A 26,300-nucleotide genomic window follows, 5' to 3' on the forward strand; every position below is an offset into this window, starting at 1 on the left:
AGTTTCAGCGCATCCTGGATGAGTTCTCATCCCTCCTCAAGCCGCAGTTCTCTGCTGCCTCACCACACCACAGGGTGTTTCATTATATCCCCACCCAAGGCACACTGGCTCCTGCTGGATAAGCTCCAGATAGCAAAAGAGGAGTTCTCGCATCTGCAGAATCTGGGGATCATTCGACACTCCGACAGTCCTTGGGCCTTGCTGCACCAACTGGTTCTGAAAGCCTCCGGTGGCTAGCACGCCTGCGGAGATTATCGACGGCTTAACGACGCCACAGTACCTGACTGTTAACCCATCCCTCACATTAAGGACTTTATAGCCATGGTGCGAGGGTGTTCTCCAAGGTCGACCTGGTGTGCCGGTATCATCAAATCCCGGTGCACCCCAAGGACATCCCAAAAACGGCCATCATCACCCACTTCGGCTTTTTCGAATTTTTACACATGCCTTTCGGGCTCAAGAACGCTGCCCAGACCTTCCAGCGCCTCATGGATATGGTGGGCAGGGATTTGAATTTTGTGTTCATTTATCTGGACGACATTTTTATCGCCAGCAGAGACCAGGCACAACACATCTCACTTGCGCACCCTCTTCTCCCGACTGGCCGACTTCGGCCTAACGATCAACCCAGCCAAATACGAGTTCAGGAAAGAGTCCATGCAGTTCCTGGGCCATACCATCATGGCTGAAGGAGCTACACCTGCCGCTACAAAGGTCGCTGCAATCAGAGAGTTTCCACGCCCGGACAACCTCAAGGGGCTATGGGAGTTCGCAGGTATGGTGAACTTCTATAACCGATTCATTCCAGGCACTGCACACATCATGCAGCCGCTCTTCGCCCTCATCATGGTCAAGGACAAGACACTCGCCTGGACTCCAGAGGCCAACAGGGCATACAAAGCCATGAGAGTTGCCCTCGTGAAGGCTACCCTGCTTGTCCATCCATGCACCGACCTTCATATGGCGCTCTCCGTCGATGCCTCTGCCACTGCCGTCGGTGCCATCCTGGAACAGCAGGTTAACAGACAGCGGAAACCACTGGCATTCTTTAGCCAGCTTCTCCATCCGCCAGAGCGCAAGTATAGTGCTTTCGACCGTGAGTTGCTAGGCAAGTACCTCGCTGTGCGTCTTTTTCACTATTTCTTGGAGGGGAGGCCTTTCACCATTTCTACCCACCACAAACCCTTCACTCAGGCGCCAGCCAGCCAACAGCGTCATCTGTCCTTTGTGTCGGAGTTCACCACCGACATTCGGCACAAGGTGGGGAAAGACAATGTGGTCGCCGATGCGCACTCCTGACCGGCCATTTCCTCGCTGACATCCGGCCTAGACTACGACCAGCTTGCCCAGGATCAGAAGTCCGATGAGGAGACACAGGTCTTCAGGACTGCCATCACGGGCCTGCGGCTCCAGGACCTCCCGACTCCTCTCGGTAATGATACCGTTCTGTGCGATGTCTCCATGAGCACCCCGTGACCAGTGGTTCCCCAGCAGTGGCGCAGGCAAGTCTTCCACCATATCCATGACCTTTCCCACCCTTCCATCAGGTCCACAGTTCGGATAGTGGCAGAATGCTTCGTCTGGCACGGGCTTCGAAAGCAGATTGTGGACTGGGTCAGAACCTGCACCCATTGCCAGCTTTCCAAGGTACACAGGCACACCAGAGTGCCCATGCAGGATTTTGAACACATCCGAGAATGGTTCAGCTACATACATGTGGACATTGTCGGCCCCTTACCCGTTTCCTGAGGTAATCGTTATCTTTTCAAAGTAGTAGACCGCACCACTCATTGGGCCGAGGCGATCCCGATGTCAGATGCCTCCACGGACTCCTGCTCCCAAGCATTTTTGACCAGTTGGGTTGCCTGGTTCGGCGTCCCGACCCACCTCACCAGCGACCGTGGCACGCAGTTCACCTCTGCACTCTCGCCAACCCACTGGGAATCGAGCTGCATCACACATTGGGCTGGTCGAGCAATTGCACCACCAGCTTGTCGGCATTGGGTGGATGAGCTGCCTTGGGTACTCCTGGGCATCCACTCAACACCCAAAGAAGACCTGGAGGCGTCATCAGCCGAACTGGTCTACAGTGCACCGCTAACCCTGCCTGGTGAGTTTATCAATACACCTCACAACCCGCAAGTCACCGCACAGTTTACATCCCCGCCTCCGGGCCCAGTTGAACTCCTTCACACCCCCACCACCACCCAGACATGGTACATGGGCCTCTTACATCCCCAGCAAGCTGTATTCCGCAGAGTATGTTTTTAATCGGGTGAGGCCCTTCCACAGCACCCCTTCAAAGACTGTACGAAGGGCCTACAGAGTCATCCAGTGTTCAGGATCCACCTTCACATTGGATATCGGTGGTAAGAGGGACCTGTTTACTGTGGACAGATTAAAGCCAGCACACCTCAACCCCAACGAGCCAGTGGTCGCGGCTCAACCCAAGAAGTGAGGCCGCCCAGCAAAAGAGGACATTGGCGCCAGTTCTGGGGGGCGCTGTGTGGTGGCACGCCATTAGGCAGGTGAACCGGCCCCGCGGGTCACGCACTCGGCGGGGCAGCCGGTCAAAATGGCGCCGTTGGGGGTTTCTCCTCGACCTCGGCACCAGGCTCAGAAGCCCGCTCTCTGTGGCCTACATGATGCCTCGGCGACATCAGGGCCCCCGGCGCGGTTCTCAGCCATAAGACTAGCCAGGCAGACCTCAATAAATGAGTTTTGCTCACTGAACTCAACCCGTCTGGTTGTGAGATCATTCAGTAGCAGAGTAGCCGCTGCTACATTCTCAGAATTTTTCTGGGTCATGATGTTGAAGCCTTTCTGACCAACTTCCATTATTTCTTCCATTACACTCTGTAGTTTGTGTTAGAGGTTCTGGACAAGTGACTTTGGTTTTATTACATTTCCTCTCCATTCAAACTGCTTCTCATCTTGGTTTTCTTCTATTTGATTATCTCTCTATTCCCCCAAGGCCAATCCATTAACTAACAAAGCCATAGCCTTCTGAAATGACATGTATACTTCAATATGCCGTCACCCTGCACCGACTGTTATAGATAGAGAATTTGGGTTAAAAAGGGTTTAAGTTAAAATGTGATGATTAGTCATAAAAGGGGGCTAACCCCTGGAGTTTAGCTGGAAAATGTTACAACAGACTTGCAACAGATTTAACTACAGAGAGACATGCAGGAGCCAAAGATTGATAAAGAGTGAAAAACAGAATTTGGTGTGAGCAGAGGTCATGAATGATCGTGGTGTGCGTGACTAACAGTAATCAGGATGATTCTGCAAAAACTAACCAATTAAAGCAGTGTAGTGGAGATGCCGAAGGACAAGCAAATTGTATAAAAAACAATGCACTGTATGTATCGGGGCTCGACTTGGCAAGAAGCCGGTTGAGTCCAACTCTGCAGACTTGAGAATAAAGCTTGTCGTGTCACCGATCTTAAAGAGACTCATTTGTGAGAATTTGTGTTTCTGACACCTACTATCTAATCGTACTTACTTATTTCATTTGTGCTCCTTATTTGGTTTTGTGCCTTCCAAAACAGAGATTTGTCCTTTGTTGTTTTTGTACTTCTTGTCTTTATTTGCTGATTTATTCTTAGATTTGTGCTTTGTATCCCTCAGCTCAAGTTTTTCATCTCCCAAATTAATGCAATTCTTCGCAGCCCATCTCTATTCTTTGCTACACCTCTGTGGAAAGAGAACCAATTAATGCTTCAGCTCCATAAAATGTTCTGATGGAAGGTCTTGCGTCCAAAATATTAACTCTAAATCTCTTTCCACTGGTGCTACCTGACCTGCTGAGTGTTGCAAAAACTTGTTTTTATTTTTAAAAAATCATAAGAATGACTGGAGAACAGAGAGGCAGAATCGAGGAGTTGAAAAGAGCATGAGATTGAACTTGTATCATGAAGGTCATAATCTAGGTGAATGACAGAGCAGGTTTCCCTGTTGCAGTTGGTGATTCTTCCTTCCCTTTCCCATTTGCCACCATCATTTAAAATCTATTGTCCTATCTGTTAACCCTCTCTGACCTGCCCATTGGACACCAGAGCAAGCAGCACTATTTGCATCCAAAGCTGCTATGTCTATGCTGAGGCAACCTTATTTTCTCATGTATTATATCAATAACGATGTGGTTACCCTGGCGCTGAATTAATTGAGTGTTCATTATTATTTATTATCCTAGTTTATAATCAAATTCTGCCAACACCCAAAATGGCCCAATGCTGCCATCCAGCATTAAGAGAGAACAGAACGGAAGTAAAGCACGAAAGTCTGGAGATCCCGTGGTTGAAGTTAAAAACTCAAAGCTGGAGAAACTCAGCTGGTCAAACAGTGTTCTTTGTGTAGCGAAGGTTAAAAAAAATACCTAACTGACATTCACAACTTGAGCCCTTCATCAAGGTAACACCAACACAACTTCCGGCCGCAGCTCCGACCTGGCAACTAATGCGTCAGGTGACCTGCCAATTGTTTCTGTTGCCTAGGGACTGTCGCCATGGCAGCCCGGGCTCGCGGGAGGCGGCCAGTGCGAGAAGAGAACGCGTTTTGAACCCGGCATTCAAGGGACGGATGGAGGACCGCACGTCGCGCAGGCAGGTCGCCATGGTCAGGTAGGAGGAGGAGCTGGGCCACGGCGCAGAAGGTCCCGGCGCAGAAGCGGGGGCGCCGGGGAGTTGGAAATCAAACCGAAGAGGCTGGAAAATACTCGGCAAGTGGGGCAAGGTTTCAGGTGGATGACCTTCCATCAGGTGGATGACCTTCCATCAGGTGGATTAATTTCCATCAGGTGATTTAATTTCCATCAGGTGGATGACCTTCCATCAGGTGGATGACCTTCCATCAGGTGGATGACCTTCCTGCCTCGTTGGTGCAGAATACAAAAATGCTGGAGAAATTCAACAACGCCACATCCACGGTCAGGGTTTCGGGCTGAGTTCCCCTCCCGGCTTGGTTAGCAACCTAGAGCACCAGACACTCAGCCACATTAGTTACGATTCACCTTTGCAGGTGATGCAACCAGAAACACTCAGTTTCTAATACAAAATCGCAAATGATTTGATAGAGATTGCTTTTCAATTTTTTAAGTGGCTATTTAATTATTAATAAACTTCCCGGCTTCATTTTGATATTTGAATTGCTGCTTTAAAATAGGCAATAGAGTTGGGTGAATGATCATCGCAACATCTGATAGACCATTAAAGTTAACAAACATAGAACCACTGAGCTAATTATTTTAGATGAATATGGGATTAATACAAACAAGAGTTGATTAATGTAAAAAGCCATGTCTGAGACACTGAATAATATTACGAGCCCAAAGAACTCCAAAACCCAACAGCCATAGACATACACCAAGAGACGTGGTTTTTAAAACAAAAGTTATTTTTAATCAACTTTAAACATGAAAACAGAATCAAACTTTAACTTATCTCTATATTTAACTAACCCAAATTAACCCCCTTCTAATTCTAAGTGCATGTGTAAGTAATGTGTGTGTAAATTTAAGAAAAGTTCTTTGGTTCACAATTCAATTTCACTTCTCCTTCTTCCAAGTTCTCTGGATGCAGGCAATTCTTATACTGTGCACAGAATTGAACGTGTAAGAGTTCACCCATCTTTGGTGCTCGAAAGGTAAATGTTTACTGCTCAGGAAGGTTCTTGTAGGGTTTGCAGAGAGAGATTTGTTGTTCCAGGATTTCCACAACTGAGGTGCCACCCTCAATGTCTTGCTGATGAAACTTGCATCATCAGGGTTTTCTAGATGGTAACCTCTTTCTTTCAGGCCACCACAGAGTTCCTTTTTGTTCTACTTATTCCAAGAGAAACAACGGACAGATAGCACTTCCAGCCATCCACTGCTTTGGAACTTTCTGTTTCCAACCAGCTCTTCCTGGCTTGTTCTTTTCAGTCCTTTAGTGTCACCCACACACGAGCTGGGAGAGCTTGTTAATTCTCTCTCTCTCTCTCCAACTGCCAGAAAGCCCATGTGACTCTCTCACTTGCAAAACCCCCACCTTCTTCAGCAAATCACAGGATTTCTCCTCCTTGGTCAAGATGTTATCTTAGATAAACAAAATCCAGGAGTGACCTTTCTGTGAGCACTTTGCAGAAAAGTACTTGTAGCCAGTTTGTCACTTCCAAAACAATGGTCTTTCATTTTATGACATCAGTTCAATTAGCACCTACTTGTGAAATGTGCATCACATTCTCCATAGATCCTGCAATGTTATTAAATATGAATTCTTCAGTCTTTCAAATAAGATCTCTTTAAAATGTGTGTATGTATGTAACCCACTAATCTTACCAAAATCCTCCCAAATATTTATAATCCATTACAATAGAGTACTGCTATTTTCTGATATTGAAGTTACCGATTTAAAGAATAAGATAATTTGCATTATAACAGACCTTATTGAATGAAACCTTAATTTTTTACAGTTAAGAAATGGATGTTGGCTACTGCTTTTGCCCCATCTAACTCTCTTACAGTAATGGGTGCCAGTCAATATTTGGATAGTTCAACTCTTCCATAACAACAGTCCTGTTATTTCTGCTTATTTAGCTTGCTACTCTCTTGTGAACAGGATTCTGATTTTCACATTAATCACAATGACAATTTAAAACATATCTTTCATCATTCATATGTCTGCAAAACAGAAAATATGTCCATTTGTCACACGTTGCTTAAATTTAATTAAACTGTTGTAAATGTTGAAGTTAGAAATTGCCATTGTGACTTGAGCACATAATTGAGAGAGTACTGCACTTTGGGTGCACCATCTTTCAGATGGGAAGTTAAACTGAGGACCTTTGTTCTCTCTCAGTTGGATATAAAAGATCCCATGCCACCAATCTGATCAGGTGCAGTGAATTATCCCTTGTGTCCCTCGTCAGTATTTATTTCTCAAACAACATCATGAAAGAACATGAAAGCTCAACTCATACCCTTGCCAATAGTTGTCACTTGGGAACAAAATTGATTGCACTTTCTATGCAAATATTCTAATTTTAAAATGCTGGCACTTTAAAAGTTCTTCATTATCAATGAAACATTTTTCATGTACCTGAGATTATGAAAGTTGCTACATAAATATTATCTTGGTTCTTTGTTTCTTTGTGCTATTTTGGAGGATGAATAAGATAGGTGTGTGAATAGATTGATACAAGAATGTTCAAACTGGGAACAGTAGCATGTCACCAACTCCCTTCACCACCATTTGCATTCCTGCCTATTCCTGATAACCATGCAATTTATTTCAACCTCCTTTCATTTAAAAATAATTAAAAAATCTGCTTCCACTGTTCTTTGAGGAATATTCCAAAGACTTGCATTCTTCTTTGAGGAATATTCCAAAGACTTGCATTCTTCTTTGAGGAATATTCCAAAGACTTGCACTCTTCTGAGAGAGGAAAAAAAATCTTAATCTTCTTTTCTCAGAAGAAACGTTGATCCTGTCAAAATCCTGCATGTTTCAGTCAAGTCCCCTTGCACTCTTTAAATCACAGTCGATACAACCTTAGTTTGTCCAACCCTTTCTTACAAGGTACAGGTAGTTCACTCAATTCAGTGTCATCGTAGTAAGCTTTCTCTGAACTTCCATGTTTTAACATCCATCCCCAACTAAGGAGACTGTACGTATACTGTTCTGTAGATGTAGTCTTACCAGTGCCTTCTGTAAGTGAAACATTATCTCCCTAATGCATTTAGATTACCTAGCAAAAAAACAATAATATTCCTTTAACCTGATAGTTTTCTGCATACTTACCTTTGTGGATCGTGCACTCGAGCTGTGTTTTTCCATCCTCCACAGTCTCCCAACAAAGTTCCTTGCTTTTATTTTTCCTACCAAAGCTTAACGATTTTCTACATTATTACCTATTACACTAGTTTTTGTGGGCTGATAACGCCTCAAACCGTGCATCTTGGCGCCTCACAGTTTGGCGGGCAGCAACCTCCTTTGAAGAAGACCGCAGAGCCCACCTCACTGACAAAAGGCAAAGGAGGAAAAACCCAACACCCAACCCCAACCAACCAATTTTCCCCTGCAACCGCTGCAATCGTGTCTGCCTGTCCCGCATCGGACTTGTCAGCCACAAACGAGCCTGCAGCTGACGTGGACTTTTTACCCCCTCCATAAATCTTCGTCCGCGAAGCCAAGCCAAAGATATATATATATACTATTTCTTTGTAGTCCCTCATGTTCTTATTACAGTCTACTTTCTTGTCTATCATTGTACTGGCAGCAAATATGGAAATGATACTTTTCATGCTTTCATCCAGATCAAGGTTTCTATAGCACCCCACACTGTCATATCGGCTTCAAGGTAACAGTTTTTTTTCTGCTACATACCCTTTAAATATTGTGAGCAGAAAGTTTATGATAACATTAGCATCACATTAGCTAACCATGCTAACAATTGCATGTCTTTTTAGACCATGTGGATATTTACTTCTGTTCAGTTAGTTATTTGAGTCTAAATACAATTCATGTTATTTTTACCAAAACAACAGATAAAGAAAGCATAATGAAAACTTCACATCAAGCAATATTTACCTTTTTTTTTTAGATATTTTGAGAATGCTACTTAACTGAATTCCTGTAAACTTCAGGATGGCCTGGGGCGATCACGCTCTGCTGACCATTGACGGGTCATCCGTTGAGGTCAAGTTCCTTGGAGCGCACTTGGCAGAGGTTCTCATCTGGTCCATTAACACCAGCTCCATAGCCAAGAAAGCCCACCAGCATCTCTGCTTCCTGCGAAAGCTGAGGAAAGTTCATCTCCCACCCTTCATCCTCACTACATTATACAGAAGATGTACTGAGAGCATCTTGTGCAACTGCATCACCACCTGGTTTAGAAGCTGTACCATCTCAGACTGCAAGACCCTGCAGCAGATAGTGAAGTCAGTAGAAAAGATCATTAGGGGCTCCCCTCCTACCATAAAGGACATCTTCAGCTCTCGATGCAGGTGAAAGGGAATAAAAATTGGGAAGGACCCCACACACCCCTCACGTAAACTGTTCTCCCTTCTGCCATCTGGTAGGAGGTACTCCAGCACTAGGGCCCTTATTCCCTGCCATCATTTCAACAAGAAACTCATAAGCACAGCTGTATGCTCATGCAGACAATAAACATTCTTCATTCTATGAACATCAGACTCAGAATGCACTCTCTCCTCTTGCCCAGATTGGGCAAGTTTTTTTTCCCCCCCAAGCCATCAGGCTCCAGAATTCCCAGAAAAAATGTGGATAATGTACTGTGGTCTGTTAATGTATACATCTTATTATTTTAATATTTCAATGTATTTTTATTCTAGCATATTTATGCAACTATGCTTTGTGGTCCTGGAGAAGTACTATCTCGTCCTTACTGTGTGATAAATGATAAATAAAGGTGACTTGACAATCCTCTGTTACTGCTTGAGTCAGCAAGTTTTATTAATTCTATATTTTGTGAGTTTATTGATATTTGTTTTCAAATCTAGATGACAGAATTACTGACATGATAGTTTATTTTGTGCCAACACAGTAAGCCTCGTGCCTCTGTAATAAAAAGCATTGTGGTCTCCCCTCCATTGGAGAAAATAGACGCAGGCTGGGAGATCTCTTTGTTGAGCACCTCGGCTCTGTCCACCACAATAGTGGGAATCTCCAAGCCCTCCCAGTGGCAATCCATTTCAATTCCTTCCCCTATTCCCATGCACTGCTAGACCACCTGCAAATTAGAAGAACAACACCTCATCTTCCAGCTGGGCACTCTCCCCTCCCCATCCCTATTTCTCCTTTCCTCTAGCTCTGTCTCTCTTTCCTTTTCTCTCTGTCTCCTTTCCTCCAGATCTGAATTCACAGAGCCATCCCCTTCCCCTATCAATTCTTACCTTTCCTCTCCTGTCTTATCTATATCCAATGTTCTCATTGTCTTTATTTAATTTTTAAAAAACTTGTGAATTTCTAACCGTCCTGCTGTTAGGTTTAAATATTGTTAGGATTTTTGACCCAAATCATCAGGCTGTGTATCAGCATAACTGAAGAGAATGTAAATGCTGCAAAGAAGAGTCTGCCAACTCATAGGAAGAACTATTTTAAATGAATGATGTGCACTTTTTGATCCACGTGTTTTTCCAATGGGTAGCAATTAAGAGGAGAGAGTACATTCTGAGTCTGATGTTCATGGAATGAAGAATGTTTATTGTCTGCATGTGCATACAGCTGTGCTGATGAGTTGCTCGTTGAAATGATGGCAGGGAATATTAAAATAAGGTTCTTGTGAAGTAGAGGATCTGACACTGCTTGGGCAGCTTCTCAATTTCCAAAACAAGTTTCCAGAGTCTCACGATGAGAGTTGGTTAGTCTTGGTAACCCCTCCCATTACAATCAAACAGGTCTTTGTGCTCTAGCTTTACTTTTAGAGATTGAGAATATGTTGTCATTGTACCTCTGTGATGACGTCTGCTATTAGCTATGACGAGTTGGCCCAGGTTAATGTATCATGAAATCCTGCACATCTCTTCACAAGAATAAATGATGTTTAACTGGAATTCTATTCTCATTGTCTTCCACCCACAATCTTAAAGGAATTGCTAAATAAAAATGAGTGAAGAGAACAGCATTTCATCACAAGTTGAAGAATATGAAGATGACTTTGAGAAGGACCTTGATTGGCTAATTAATGAGGAAACAAAAAATGGTGAAGAAGATCCAGAGGTAATAAATTAAAATAATGATGTATTTTAGCTGTACAATTTGATACAAATGAGATATAATTACCTTCATAGAAGCCATATATGTTAACCTTAGTATGATGATTCCCAATAGGATTATTTCTTTAATCCAGTTAAGTAAAATTAATATGTGTATATATATATATATATATATATGTATATGTAGTGAAATAAAATGAAAAATTACATTGCCAGTGTTTTTAAATTAATTTAGTATGTCAGAAATAAAATGCAAAGCAGGGTAACGGCCCTATTCCTTTTTATTATGATAAAATTAAATTGCTGCTTGAAGGTAAATTCTATGATCTATTTTCTGTATTATCCATCATTTCATGAAGTTCAATCCTGCATTTTTGTATAGATCTTAATATTTTTGTCTTTAATCAACATTACTATAATGAATGCTCCTCTTGAAATTTTTTCAGTTTTCCCAAATTTTTAATACACTAGCCTCTACTATTAGTCTGTTTTTTGTCAGAACCTCAAAATTGTCAGAGCAGACAGTTGCACAGTGCCTGCATCAACTCTCAAGCAACCACCTATGTTGATCCCATTCTTCCTTTTGCATTCCTATCGACGACTCCCCATGCCATTACCCTCATTCTTTTGCCATCTACCTACACTAGGGGCAGTTTAAGGAGACAATCAACTTACCAAGTAGCACATGTTTGATATGTTGGAAGAAACTGAAGCACCTGGGCAAAACTTGCATTGTTACAGTGAGAATATGTTAATCTACACAGATACCATCTAATGTCAGGATCAATCTTTGGAGCTGTAAGGCAGCAAAGCTAACCATAGCACACTCTACCATCCTAGAGTGAGGGTGACTGGATAATTATAGCATTGTCTGATTTTTATTTCTAGTTTTCTAGTAATTTTCTTATGAGAATCTTTATTTTTTGTAATTATGGCTTTTATTCCTCTCTTTTCTTCTCCTCTTGTCCTTCCTTCCTCCTTTCCTTCCACTCATTTCCCTCCAATCCTTGTATTCACTCTCTTGGTTACAAGCTATTTACAATGATATTGAACTAAAACATTTAAAAGTTATCCTTTATTCCATTCATTTTTTTCTTGCATTTTATTTTCTCCTGATAATTCCCAGAATTTCACTTGTTTTGGTTTATATAGTACTTTGTGCGTGTTCATAATTTAATTTGTAGAGAGGTAATTCTTGAGATGGACATAATTTGACCAGATATAATTTGTTTCAGCCGTAAAAGAGTTCTAAGTACTCTCTAATTGTTAATAGATCTTCCTTCCAACATTGTCAAGAATATTGTATGAATAAAAAAAAATCACTTGGGTGAATGGTCTGGGTCTTTGCAGGATTATGAAGATGAAAACATTGAAGCCAAAATTGATAAAGAGCTGTGTGATGAAGAAGAACAACTCAGGGAAAGCCTAGATGATGAGAAGAATTTTGGGGGTCAATTAGAAATAGAACGTGAAATGAATGAAGAATTATATAAAGATACAGAAAATGCTAATGAAGGGGAAAATGTTACCATGGTTACTTCTGCTCCTGCATCAGACACAGTCGATGAGAGCTCGTTCAAAGAATTGAAGCAGGAGGATCAGCAAGATGAAGAGCAGAGTGAGGAAATAAAAGACTATATAATGAAAAAGATTGAGCAGGCCAACAAGGATCTTAAGGATGAAGATCCTGTGGATCAAAATCGAGAACGCAGATTGAAATTCAAAGACGATTTAATTGACTTGGTGGTCCCACCTGCAGAGTTTGCTGAAAGAGAAAGAATCAATGGAGAGATCACAGGTCCAATGTCAATAAAGCATATTTCAAATGATGTTCAAAATAACAATGACAAACAACCCATGGATCACTTGTCTGTAAAGTATATTTCAAATGATGTCCAAAGGGATAATTACGGAGAGGTAACAGATCAGATGTCTCAAATCCATATTTCAAATGCTGCTCAAAAAACTGATGGTACAGAAAAACAGCAGGATGAGAATAAAAATAAGGACAAAGACGTACTGATGGAAAAGGATGGAAAATTTGAACTTCTGAGTTTGCAAGATTTTGAAAGTCAAGATGTACTACCTCAGATTAGTGTTGCATTCAATGAAATTGAATGGGAGCAATCAAACAATTCTAAAGGAAGAAGCCTCTCCAGCAGTCAGAGCAGTTTATCTCCCTATCCAACAGAAGAACTGAATGCACTAAAACCGCCAGAAAAACAAAAGTATCTTGTAACTTCTCCATTGAACACACAGAATGGAATTCAAAATGGACTACCTCGAAGAACACGATCTGCAGTAGTTTCCTCAAAACAATCTTCCCATCTTATTGTACCAGAAAACAAAGAATTTAACTGGAGAACTCCACAAAAGAAGGAGCATCCAAAGATAGAGGTAAACTTGGATTATAAGTTATTTAAATCAAGTTCATTTGTTTCAAAATAGTTTGTGCTCTCTTATAAGATTTGTACTATTTTCGTAGAGCCTTAGGTGGAGAATATAGGATTTTCTTTACTTTTAAGTGGTGTTTGCTTGTTATAAATGGAACTATAATGTTAAAATGCAGGAGGAATATTTAGGATTGTCTTGGGACATAAACATTTACTGTTTCAGCAATCAAAAATGACTTTCACCATCATTTTTATATTTTGTTGTGTATCCTTTTATGCTACATATATCCAGATTTTCCTTTCGGAGGGAAGGGCAAATCTACCTCATCTCTGTGATAATGTCCAACAAAGTAGCAAAATATATTAATGGAATATGGAGATATTTGGGGAGTTAAACTCATAGTGTGGCCTGATATACTTTTCTTTTGTAAAATCACAAAGCTAAGACATGCACTGTGGTTCCCCCCCCCCCCCCCCCACCACCACCCTTATCCGCAGTTTTGATTTCCATGGTTTCAGTTACCTGCGGTCAACCATGGTCTGAAAATATTAAATAGAAAATTAAAGAAATAAGCAATTCATAAGTTTTAAATTGCAGGCTATTCTTAGTGTGATGAATTCTTGTGCCATCCCTCCCAGGACATGAATCATCCTTTTGTCCAGTCTATCTATGCTGAATATGCTATCGGCCCATTAGTCACTTAGTAGCCATCAGATTGACTGTCGCGGTATTGCAGTACTTGTGTTGAAGTGACTTTTTTAAATATTGTTATAAATAGTACTATTTTATTATTAGTTATTATTGTTTTTCTCTTATTGTGTGCCTAATTTATAAATGAAACTTTATCATAGGTACTGTATGTATAGGGAAAAACATAGCATATATAGGGTTCCGTGCTCTCTGCAGTTTCAGTCATCTGCTTGGTGGGGGGAGGGGGTCTTGGAACATATCCCTTACGGTTAATGGGGGACTACTGTATTGGCATATTTAATATGATCATTTATTGTCTAAGATACGGGCAAGAAAAACTGATGAAGAGGAACAGAAGAAAGAGGAAAATAAGTTAGCTTTTGGGATTTGGCTTCAAAAAAAGAAAGAGCAGCATCAAGAAGAAAAGAGAATTCAATGTGCAAAGGAAATAGAAAAAAAGAATAGTAAGGTAATTAGAAATATTATTCTTTTCCTGAATTATGAAATACAAATTCTGCCTAATTTAACAAAATTGAACATTTAAAAATTGGTCTGGTTACAATATTAACAATTATCAACTTTTTTTTTGAAATCTGACTCCCACCTGAGCACCTCATGATAGAACACAGAAATGCCAAGCTGTATTCTGCCAGAGAAAATCACCTATAATCTGAGGGGGAAGTACATGTTCATTGAGGTGTGGCAACCATACTTGCGGTATATCGGAATGTGGGTATGATTAACCTTCCTAATGCCTTTCTTTAAAAGGAACAGTGCATAGTAGGCTCACACCAGTCCCAGAATGGCAAGATTGAGGAATTAACTTTGAGGCCCAGTTGGCACTACCTACCCCACCCAAAATCTTTTTTCTGAATCTTTTGTTTTGCTGTTTTAATGTATTTGTATTGTTATTTTCAGTAATTAATGTATGTTTGTTTTTGTTAATTGGGGGTGTGAGGGAGAATGGGGGGTGGGGGTGGGGGGAGGGAAACAAGGGGAAAAAAAGACGATACAAAGTGTTCTGTAAGGGGAAAATTGATCTCCTATATTGTTCATGAGAAGGGCATTGGGATGGTTAATCATACCCACGTTCCGATGTATCGCAAGTATGGTTGCCACACCTCAATGAACATGTTGTACTTCCCCCTCAGATTATAGGTGATTTTCTCTGGCGGAATACAGCTTGGCATTTCTGTGTTCTATCATGAGGTGCTCAGATTTCCAGGTAACCTCTATACATTTCCTGGCCACCGCCAAGGCAACTTACAAATTGAATTTAGTATTTGGACAGTCTCAGACTCATGACCATAATATCCCCCAAAAGGAACAAGGCTAGATCCTGTAGATATTCCACTCCTGTATTTTTTTTCAGAATGTCCCCTAGTTCTACCCAAAAGGGTCTCACCTTGATGCATAGCCAGGTTGAATGTACAAAGGTTCCTGTTTCCACACCACATGTAAAGCACAATTCTGAAATCTCTAACTTTACCTTATGCAATTTTTATGGTGTGGGGTATAGCTAGTGCATAAAATTAAATTGCACCAGCCGATGTCTAGTATTATTGACTGCTGTCATGCTGTCCCGATGCAAGTGGACCAGCACCACTCCTGGATTATTGTTCCTAAATCTGACTCTCATCTTTGCCTTGATTTTTGAGTTCCAGGATCTCGTTTTGGAACAGGAGACCCATAGCAGAAATGAATCTATGTGTGATCCCCTTTTGAATTAGAGCCTCCATATCACTACACATCAACAGGGCCATAGATGGGCCTAAACTGCCCCTCAAAAAAGATCTTATTTGAAAATAGGAAAAGGTCCTATTTGATAGATAAAAAATTTTTTTTAATTGCTTGAATGATATGCTACCCTCATAACAGTCTTCGATACACCTGATCCCTTTCTGGCACCAGATGTCCAGAATCTTTTTATTTATAAAAATATATATATATAGAGAGAGAGAGTTTCCTGTTATCTTTTCCTCTACCATGCATAGATGAATTTGTGCCCCCTCTGCGAGACCCCTGCGACATTCTACCCCTCCCATGATGACGTTCTCCCCCTCTCCCTTGACATTGTCTCATTGTCTGTGAGAGCCTTCTCCTCTGTGTGAGACCCATCTCTTCTGTGAGGGACCTATGTCTGTAAGAATCCAGCTCTCTCTCTCTGCAACACCACCTCTTTCTGTAACACTTTCAACAAGTGGCGGATTAACTACCATCTGGGCCCCTAGGCTGAGCTTTATTAAGGCCCCCCCCCCCACCCCGACTTGGCCTCCCTGGTTGCCCTCCCATCACATATTCTAAATTTTTCCTCAGGTATGTACTTGGGGTGTGCATGTGTAAGCTGTGCTCGGTGATGGCAGGATAGAATTGATGTGTTGTGTGGCAATAGCCCAGTGGAGAGAGCTGCATGAAGAGGGAAGGGATTGGGCTGGTAGTGTGGTGCCTTGGTGCTGGCTGCTGGTGAGAACCTCATCACCGGACTCTGACTCAGGCCTTCATGTATGGCTGCCACAGGTACTGTGTACTTACCTTCCTTGATAATGTAACTGCTGATGGCAGTAGCCAAATGAAATCTGAGGTATATAGAAACACTGTGTCTGCTCAGGTTTGAGCAAATGCCTCCAAACTCATTGGACTGCAATTCATCCTACAGCAAGACAATGACCCCAAATATTTTCTTTGGCTTGGCTTCGCGGACTAAGATTTATGGAGGGGGTAAAAAGTCCACGTCAGCTGCAGGCTCGTTTGTGGCTGACAAGTCCGATGCGGGACAGGCAGACACGATTGCAGCGGTTGCAGGGGAAAATTGGTTGGTTGGGGTTGGGTGTTGGGTTTTTCCTCCTTTGCCTTTTGTCAGTGAGGTGGGCTCTGCGGTCTTCTTCAAGGGAGGTTGCTGCCCGCCAAACTGTGAGGCACCAAGATGCACGGTTTGAGGCGTTATCAGCCCACTGGCGGTGGTCAATGTGGCAGGCACCAAGAGATTTCTTTAGGCAGTCCTTGTACCTTTTCTTTGGTGCACCTCTGTCACGGTGGCCAGTGGAGAGCTCGCCATATAACACGATCTTGGGAAGGCGATGGTCCTCCATTCTGGAGACGTGACCCATCCAGCGCAGCAGGATCTTCAGCAGCGTGGACTCGATGCTGTCGACCTCTGCCATCTCGAGTACTTCGACGTTAGGGATGTAAGCGCTCCAATGGATGTTGAGGATGGAGCGGAGACAACGCTGGTGGAAGCGTTCTAGGAGCCGTAGGTGGTGCCGGTAAAGGACCCATGATTCGGAGCCGAACAGGAGTGTGGGTATGACAACGGCTCTGTATACGCTTATCTTTGTGAGGTTTTTCAGTTGGTTGTTTTTCCAGACTCTGTTGTGTAGTCTTCCAAAGGCGCTATTTGCCTTGGCGTGTCTGTTGTCTATCTCATTGTCGATCCTTGCATCTGATGAAATGGTGCAGCCGAGATAGGTAAACTGGTTGACCGTTTTGAGTTTTGTGTGCCCGATGGAGATGTGGGGGGGCTGGTAGTCATGGTGGGGAGCTGGCTGATGGAGGACCTCAGTTTTCTTCAGGCTGACTTCCAGGCCAAACATTTTGGCAGTTTCCGCAAAGCAGGACGTCAAGCGCTGAAGAGCTGGCTCTGAATGGGCAACTAAAGCGGCATCGTCTGCAAAGAGTAGTTCACGGACAAGTTTCTCTTGTGTCTTGGTGTGAGCTTGCAGGCGCCTCAGATTGAAGAGACTGCCATCCGTGCGGTACCAGATGTAAACAGCGTCTTCATTGTTGGGGTCTTTCATGGCTTGGTTCAGCATCATGCTGAAGAAGATTGAAAAGAGGGTTGGTGCGAGAACACAGCCTTGCTTCACGCCATTGTTAATGGAGAAAGGTTCAGAGAGCTCATTGCTGTATCTGACCTGACCTTGTTGGTTTTCGTGCAGTTGGATAATCATGTTGAGGAACTTTGGGGGACATCCGATGCGTTCTAGTATTTGCCAAAGCCCTTTCCTGCTCACGGTGTCGAAGGCTTTGGTGAGGTCAACAAAGGTGATGTAGAGTCCTTTGTTTTGTTCTCTGCACTTTTCTTGGAGCTGTCTGAGGGCAAAGACCATGTCAGTAGTTCCTCTGTTTGCGCGAAAGCCGCACTGTGATTCTGGGAGAATATTCTCGGCGACACTAGGTATTATTCTATTTAGTAGAATCCTAGCGAAGATTTTGCCTGCAATGGAGAGCAACGTGATTCCCCTGTAGTTTGAGCAGTTTGATTTCTCGCCTTTGTTTTTGTACAGGGTGATGATGGTGGCATCACGAAGATCCTGAGGCAAATATACTGTTAAAGTAAAAGCTGTTTTTCAATCTAAAAATGAAAATTCTTGAATGGCCAAATCAATCATCCAATCTAAATCTAATTGAGCATGCCTTCCATATGCTGAAGAGAAAGCAAGAGGACAAGGCCCCAAAACAAGCAGGAGCTGAAGATGGCTGTAGTAGAGGTCTGGCAGAGCATCACCAGAGAAGACACTGTGATGATGTAATGGGGAGGGGCATATTATACTGACTGCTTACTGTTAGCTATGGCTGTAGAGATATTCCTCTCTACTGGTATAACAGATGGAGAACCTTTTCCACTGGCCAGTTTAGAGGTGGCTTTTCGTCTGTTAATAAAATTGATAAGCCATAGACGAGGACCAACCAAGTATCATTCGAATAATGGGCTTTTATTAACAGATGAAAAGCCACCTTTAAATTGACCAATGGGAAAGGTTCTCCATCTGTTATACCAGTAGGGTGGAGTATCTCGACAGCCATAGCCTCTCCGCATTACATCATCACAGACACTCAGCACCTTTTGATGTCTATGAACCAGACTTCAAACATGCATGCTAGGGATACATCACAAAGTTCTAAACACAACTACATTAATATGCATACCATTGCTATGTCCCAAATATTATGGTGCCCTGAAACGAGGGGACTATGTATAAAAAGTTCTGTAATTTCTACATGGTCAACCAAAAAGTAACACAAATACCCTTTAATAAAATCTGTAATGTGCACTTTATATAAATTTAAAACTGGAGCACAGAGGCAAATAAAGGAAAAAGATGTTTTATCTCAAACATTAAAGAGGGCACTGTAAATCCTGTTTGGAGCAAAATTTTGTTTAACAGATTGGCTTCCAGTAAAACATCTAATTTATAAGTCAAGATATTACTGTTATGCTTCAAGCAAAGTTGAATGTAAATTATATTTGAAACAAAAACATTTCAATCTTGGATGTTCACATTACTCTGTATTGGATGCATAACCTTTGTGCAAGGCACACCTTTGGTAATTCTGTTCAACAAGGATAATTTTTCATGAAAATTAACATAAGTTATAGAACAGTTAGATAAATTCAACCTTGGATGACGGTATATTTTTGTGGAAATATTTTTAAAGGAATTCCGAGACCCAAATGAAGCCTTTAATCTCTGGCTAAAGAAGAAGCGGGAACAACAAATCAAAGAACAGCAAATAGAAGCTATGAGAAAAAGGGAACAAGATTACAACTCCAGACTCCACACAAGAGAAGATTCTGAAAAGGCTTTTAAACAGTAAGACACTTTTAATCATTTCCATTTGTTTAATTTTGCTTTGCACTAAAATAATACCAACTATATATAATCAATGAAATGTGATGAACAAACATATTTACAGTTGTGGGCTATGAACTGCATTTTAATTATTAATAGCAACAAATGGCTTTTGAAAACTCTTAAAGTACATATTTTTTCATTCATATTTCAATCATGAAGCCAAAGGGACACCAGGATCAAAAAAAATGATTTTCCTTATGGTTGCAATTGTTAACTAGTCATCATTTAGATGTGAAATTATAGTCGCAGATAATCGTATATTTTATAGGCAATTCTATTTATGTAGGACTAGGCAATCTAAAATAATTTATAGCATAACATCCTGTGTTAATGTAAGATTTGAAACTTTGGTAGAGCATCAGTAGTTTCTTCTATGTAGTATTCTATCAGGTTATTCGCATCTATTGGTATGTATGCTTTAATAAACCAGGTTTTAAGAATAATCTTAAGAGAAAACCGCATATTTACCTACTTGATCAGTGGATTCTGCAGACCAAAGAACTGGGACTTCTCCATTTGCTTAGGCTAAAATCATGTTTTTAAACCAGCCAGTCTCAACCTTTTTTAGCTATGGCTCCCTTAGGACTCTGCTCAAAGTTTATGGCTCCCCTTCCCTGTGAGGCAGTCAAGTTTTGGTTTCTTCTGTACTTCTGCAGACTACATAAAAACAAAAAATACTTTTGTGAGGTGTAAAGAAAACAAGCCTTTTACTTAAATGTGCTGAGACACAACAATAAATCATGCTTTTATTTTCTCTCATAGATGCTTGAAAATGGTGCAACTGACTCTCTAGTGAACTTCAAAACTTAAAAAGTTTTAAGCTTAAGTTGTCACAAAATGCCGAGTACAATGAGAAGGGTTCTTCTGCGAGCAGGTTATCTCTTACATTCATAGAGCCCTATAAAGGGCACAATTTACAGACAATAGGATTACAATGAACAGGAAGATCAATTAGCACCATGCAAGGACAGCTTGATAACACAGGAAGGAATGAACCTGCAGGTAGCTGAAGGAAACTCTTTGAGCATGTTGCTGTGTGCTTTTGCATTCCTGAGCCTTCTCCCCAATGGAAAAGGGGAGAAGTGTGTGATGGTTCCTTCAATGTGTTGGTTGTCTTTACTAGGCAGTGGGAGATGTAAATAGAATCCATGTTCTGAGCTGCATTCACTATCTTTTTTTTCTAAGCTTGAACTAAGCAGCTCGCACAATCTGATATATTTAGTATGCTTTTGATTATGTATCTGTAGAAGTTGTTCAGGGACAATCTGAATTTCCCTCGTCTTCCAAGAAAATAAGAAATTGGTGCACTTCCTTGACCATCATGGTTAACGTACTTATCACATGTCAAGTTATTGAAAATATTTTTTCATAAGAACCTGAAGTTATCTCTTTTGATTTCAGCACCATTAATGTGAACAAACATGGACTCTGCCTTCTCTCCAGAAGTCATTGATCATCTCCTTTACTTATTGATGTTGAGATAGAGGTTGTTAACTTGCCACTATTCAATACCTTTCCTATATTCTGTCTCATCGTTATTTGATAACCATCCCACAATCAGAATTTATTGCCTTAAATATGTCATGAAATTTGTTGTTTTGAGGTTAGTATTACAGGTGCAAATATTGCTGTAAATTACATTTAAAAATAAATAGTGCAAAAGGGAAAGTGAGTGGTTGTGGTTCATTGTCCATTCAGGGATCTCATGGTGGAGGAGAAGCTGTCCTTGTGCCATTGGGGGTTCATCTTCAGGCTCCTGCACCTCCTTCCATTTGGTAACAGTGTGAAGAGGGCATGACCTTGGTGGTGAGCGTTCTTGAGGATGGAGGATGCTTTCTTAAGACACCACCTTGTGTAGATGTCCTTGATGAAATGAGAACCACTGCCCGTAATGTCACTAGCTGAGTTCATCACTTGTAACTCTATACAAGACAGTGATGCAACCAGTCAGAATGCTCTCCATGGTACACCTGAAGAGCTATGCAAGTCTTTGGTGACATACCAAATCTCAAACTCCTCACAAAATATAGATGCTGGCAAGCCTTCATGATTTCATCAATATGGAGGCCCCAGGACAGATCTTCAAAGATGTTGAAATTGACGTTCTTAATCCTTTCCACTGCTGACCCAATGAGTACTGGTATTCTCCTGGTTTCCCCTTCCTGAAGTCCATAATCAGCTTCTTAATTTTGCTGTTGAGTGCAAGGTTGTTGTGATACTACTTAACTATCTGATCCGTCTCCCTCCTGTACACTTCCTCATTGCTGCCTGTGATTCTGCCGATAACTGTGGTGTCATTGGCAAATTTGTAGATGGCATTTGAATTATGCCTGGCTACCCAGTCATGGGCGTAGAGTGAGTAGAGCAGTGGGCTAAGCACACATCCTTGGCGTGTGCCTGTGTTGATTGATGCGAGGAGACATTGTTTCCAGTTTGTGCTGATGGGGAAGTCAAGGATCCTTTTTACAGAGGTTTTGGACCAGTACTGAGAGGATGAGAGTGTTGAAAGCTGCTATTGTGGTGGCATCAGCAAATTTGAAGATGGCATTGGAATGGTATTTAGTTGTATGGTCGGGAGTAGAGGGAGTGTGGTAGGGGACTGAGTATTCATCCTTGTGAAGTGCCAGTGTTCCGAGTCTGATTGTAGTCTGTAAGTCAGGAAGTTATGCATCCAGATGCAGAGTAGGACATGGAGACCCAGATCCTGAAATTTGGGAGTTTGCTGGTACTATAGTATTTAGAGCAGACTTTACCTTAAAGTGATGAATTCGGGAGCTAGTGTCTGCCATGGATTGGTTTGACCAGTAGGAAAATTGAAGTGGGTCAAGGCTGGCTGGTTATGACTAGTCTCTCAAAACACTTCATGATGGTGGAGGTCATGGCAACTGGTTGGAAATCATTTTGGTTTGTCATTATGCTTTTTTTTTGGTACTGGGATGATAGTGACCTTATTTTTTTTATTAATATTTTATTTTTGATTTTACAGACTCGTATTTCAAACACAGAACACGTGTCCACTTTTACAGAGTATATTATACTGAGTCTTCTTTCCCCCCCCTCTTCCAAAATGATAAACAAACATACTAGTTACAAAAGAAAACACAACAGAATAATAATGATTACAAACAGGTCACAAAAATAATCCACAGATAACATAAGCCAAGAAGGTACCCAAGCAGCTTCAAAGTGCACAGAAAAAACAGAAGAGACAAAAAAAAACCTTGGGGGTGGGTCAACTGGGTCTCAGTTATTTCTTCAATCCTGACATTCCAGGACTGATGTGAACTTGCCATCCACTGCTCCTTTTAAAGATAGGAAGGGGGGGGGGGGGAAAGAGTGGAATCATACCTGTGTTCCAATGGTTGCCACACTTCAATGTACATAGATGGTGACTTTTTGAAACAAATGGGGATGTTGGTCTATGTAGGAAGAAATTAAAGAGGTCTATAAATACATCCACCAATTGTTCTGTGCGGGATCTTTTAGCACAGCCTGAGTTTACCTGCTGTAAGGCTGCCCTGAGTTCAATAGAAATGACCGTGGATGTGTCATTGCTTGTGGTGGATGATGTGGCTATCCCCTCCCTGATCAAAGTGAGCATAGAACATGATTAACATGCTGTATGGAGTTCTTGGAGTAGCTTGGATGTTATAAAAACACAATAAATCCAAATCAGTGTTCAAATATTAAAAAAGTTAGGCACAGTCTAATTCTGCATAATTCAGTAAGAATTTGATACCTTTTGTCCACATTTGCACAGGTGGCTGAGAAGAAAAAAAGCAGAGAAACGGGCCGAGCAGTTAGCTGCCAAGGAGCGATACAAGAAATTTCTAATGGAAGCTAGAAGAGTAAAAAGAATGCAAACTCTTCTGTGCACCCTGAATGAATCCAAATCTCTTCAGTTTGACAATTATGGGTATAGGTTCTAGAAAATCCTGATTGTTATCTTCACATTTTGAATATTTTAGTGCAAAACTAAAGTCCTTTCTTGGGGTTGCATCTTGCACTTTCATTAGCAAACCAAATCTCAGCAATACTATGTGTGAATCTCAGCACGGTGTACAGCGAGGTCAGCTTCTAATTAATTATCTGGATCCTGTTAATGATTTTTTTGTAATTCAGTGGAGAAAAAAATTAAGTACTTGATCTTTATTAAAAAAAAACAGTAGTTTTTCATAGCTATGAAATACAAGTCGGTGGAATTGCAGCAGATTTTAGACGTTGTTCATATGCAACCAATAATTTAAATTTAATCTCTTCAAACTGAACCAATTATTTGCACTTATTTGAATATCAGTAAACTTTATGTACCTGGATTTTTTTTTTAATGTTGGTGTTTCTCCACCCACATACATTCAGCATCCCTGTCAGCTGATAAATAACACATTACTTACTTTTCCCTTTGGCAATGTCAGTAGGAGGGACGGTTGTGACCAAGAATGCTTGTAGTTCTCTATGTACCTTTGGATTAAACTCAGTTTTTGCCAAGGTCATATCAGTGGAATTGAGGTCCTGCAGAATTTCCGAGCAACAGTTTTATAACTATCTTTCACTTACAAGGTCATATTACGGTCAGAACAATGTGGTCTTAAAGGTGGTAATATTTTTTCAGACTATAAATATAGTTTAAATATAAAATTCCAACTTAACAAGGCTAATTATTCTGAGAAACTACCCATTATAATTTCTGTAATACAGTTTACAGTCACTAAAGTTAGAAAAGTTCTTTGTGATTGAATATTTGAAAAACTATAGATGCAGAAATTCAAAATTAAAAAAAAACTATTAGATTAACATTCCTCAAATCAGGCAGCTTCCTTTGGAAGAGAAACAAAGTCAACATTATGGGTCAAGGATCGTTTATCAGACTAGAGAAAAAAACCCCAGAATGTTTTGAAGCTGTACAGGAGAGAAATAGAGGGAATGTGCAATATAGTACAGACTCAATTTAAAATCTGGTAGAAAGAAACAAATTGAAACAAAAAGCTACAGCTGTATCCATGCTTCAATATTTTACATGTTGAAACTAGTAAGTGTAATGACATTTCATTGGTGTTATACCTTATCTATAAAAGATATATTAATGTTTCACAACAATGAAAGAACTGTGTACCAACTACTTTGTCATGCACATTTCAAAGATTAAAATGCTTGTTCAAATTCAGTAATAGTGTGCAGAATTTCTTCAAAAATGCTATTTATAGACTTGTCAGTCCAACTTGTCAATTTAAAACTTACCTCTTTCAAATTCACAGCTAAATGTTTTAGTAACTATGTAAAATGCCCAATGTTTATTTCGACATAATTTGCATTGGAGAAATATAACTTATTCCAAGACATGCCGATTCTCACTCCAAGTGTTACTGACCAATGAAGAACTAATGACCATAATCAATAAGGATCAAAGATTTGACATATAAAATCGATCATTAAAAAATTGATCAATATTGGCTCTGATGATTGACAACAAAGTGCTTTTCCACAAGATATTCACCTTACATGTGGCTTACCTGTACAGCCCACTCAACCATTTAAAAATGAGAATAGTTAAGACTGGCAAAAAGAAAATAGTTGATACGTACAGATCTCATCTACTGGGCATACTTCATGATTCATATCCCTAGGAGCATCTATCTATGATTATTGAACAATAAAATATAATCTATTGGTTTAAGCAACTCCTTAAACCTCTCTGTGGACTTGTGTACCTTATTTCCTTGCTCTTTCTATATGTATTCTCCTTTGGAATTACTTTCTATATCATGAGATTCTCTTTACAATCATTTGTGAAGTACGGCATGTCTCAAGGGCCCACTGCACCAAACAAGTCTTCAAAATTCCTCTCTTTGAATCATTGCTAATTATGAATGTACAGAGTCTCCAGTTATTAACCTTTACTACAACAGTAAAAATTGGAGCATTTAATACCTCAGCATGGTCATCATTTGTTAGATTTAAAACATGTAATACCATGTTTCATTTAAAAATACAGAACAGGCACAAATTGTGCTGAGATTCAATGAATTTATCAGAAATGTACATATTTTTCACCACAAAATTGAAGAATTACTTGATTTCTAAGCAACTAATAGGAAATACAATGACCTAATTGGACTGAAATATCAGTTTATCAGGTTTGAATTAAGACCATCATCATCCCTGCTCTAACTGTCAGGAACATGTGCAGAGAAAAATTGCTTGCACCCTCATCCTTTTGACTCTCTAAAAATGGACATTAAAAATAAATACATCATAATAATTTTACATTATAATTAATTGAACTTCAAGGCAAAGGTTCGGGATATCTCAAAGAAGATCTTCAATATACAACTAATATATGTGAATAGCTTATTTAAACAAAAGTAAACAAGTTTGAGAGCTTCAAAATACTTTAGTTAATATGAAGTAGTAATTGTAGATATCCTTTCTAATATATTTTCTATAAAAAGCTATTTCACAGGACTGTTAATTCTCCTGTGCAATGATTGCAACAATTAAATGTGATATTTTCATATCTGGTATACGGATGAAATCGTCCAATACTCTTTTTATTAGAGAGAAATGTGGCTGGGGATGCATCGCAGAATGGAACGACTGTTGCTTTACTACAGATTGCAGGATCCAACATCTTTAAAACCTGCAAGTAGAAAAATGATCTGAGCATTTTGAAATGTTAAGTTGACTAATGAGTTTGCTTAATTCAGTCATTATTGCTTTACTATTGGGACATTTTCTTTACCCTATCCTGTAGCAGCCTGTGGAGGAAAAATATGCACCTATCTATTTGATTTATTGATAAATTTCTTTGGTTGACCTTTTTAAGTTGTTTCATTATTTCAAATGACTAGTTTATAGCAAGCAAAACA

At 40.6% G+C, this 26,300-nt stretch overlaps 2 protein-coding genes across 7 annotated transcripts in view; one reads left to right on the forward strand and one right to left on the reverse strand.

Moving 5' to 3' along the window:
* The first annotated feature begins 4,480 nt into the window (after nt 1-4,480).
* On the forward strand, nt 4,481-24,598 carry ccdc181 (coiled-coil domain containing 181). 4 transcript variants are annotated; one of them, XR_011341641.1, is made up of 7 exons: nt 4,481-4,625; nt 10,592-10,721; nt 12,068-13,114; nt 14,124-14,270; nt 19,238-19,392; nt 20,197-20,436; nt 23,195-23,281. XR_011341641.1 is itself a non-coding variant. In XM_069889253.1 (7 exons), exons 3-7 carry the CDS (start codon nt 10,608-10,610, stop codon nt 23,361-23,363), a joined length of 1,632 nt encoding a protein of 543 aa, XP_069745354.1. In that variant the 5' UTR covers nt 4,481-4,625; nt 5,569-5,646; nt 10,592-10,607; the 3' UTR covers nt 23,364-24,598. The 4 variants fall into 4 exon arrangements, 3 of the variants coding, with proteins under 3 accessions (XP_069745354.1, XP_069745353.1, XP_069745355.1); XM_069889253.1 differs by lacking the exon at nt 20,197-20,436 and adding an exon at nt 5,569-5,646 and having other exon boundaries at nt 23,195-24,598; XM_069889252.1 differs by lacking the exon at nt 20,197-20,436 and having other exon boundaries at nt 23,195-24,598.
* Nucleotides 23,569-26,300, reverse strand: part of blzf1 (basic leucine zipper nuclear factor 1) — a 39,928-nt gene continuing 37,196 nt past the window's right edge. For all 3 annotated transcript variants that reach the window (XM_069889265.1, XM_069889267.1, XM_069889268.1), the window contains exon 7: nt 23,569-26,071. In XM_069889265.1, the coding sequence (XP_069745366.1) occupies nt 25,889-26,071 (183 nt within the window). In that variant the 3' untranslated portion in view covers nt 23,569-25,888. The remainder of the gene's footprint in view (nt 26,072-26,300) is intronic.

Source organism: Narcine bancroftii, chromosome 7 (genome assembly GCF_036971445.1).
Source record: "Narcine bancroftii isolate sNarBan1 chromosome 7, sNarBan1.hap1, whole genome shotgun sequence".
NCBI classification, from domain to species: Eukaryota; Metazoa; Chordata; class Chondrichthyes; order Torpediniformes; family Narcinidae; genus Narcine; species Narcine bancroftii.

Coding starts and splice junctions, on each gene's coding strand:
- ccdc181 (XM_069889253.1), top strand. CDS start 10,608: ATGAGTGAAGAGAACAGCATTTCATCACAAGTTGAAGAATATGAAGAT. Junction 10,722..12,067: donor ATGGTGAAGAAGATCCAGAG/GTAATAAATTAA, acceptor GGGTCTTTGCAG/GATTATGAAGATGAAAACAT. Junction 13,115..14,123: donor AGGAGCATCCAAAGATAGAG/GTAAACTTGGAT, acceptor TTATTGTCTAAG/ATACGGGCAAGAAAAACTGA.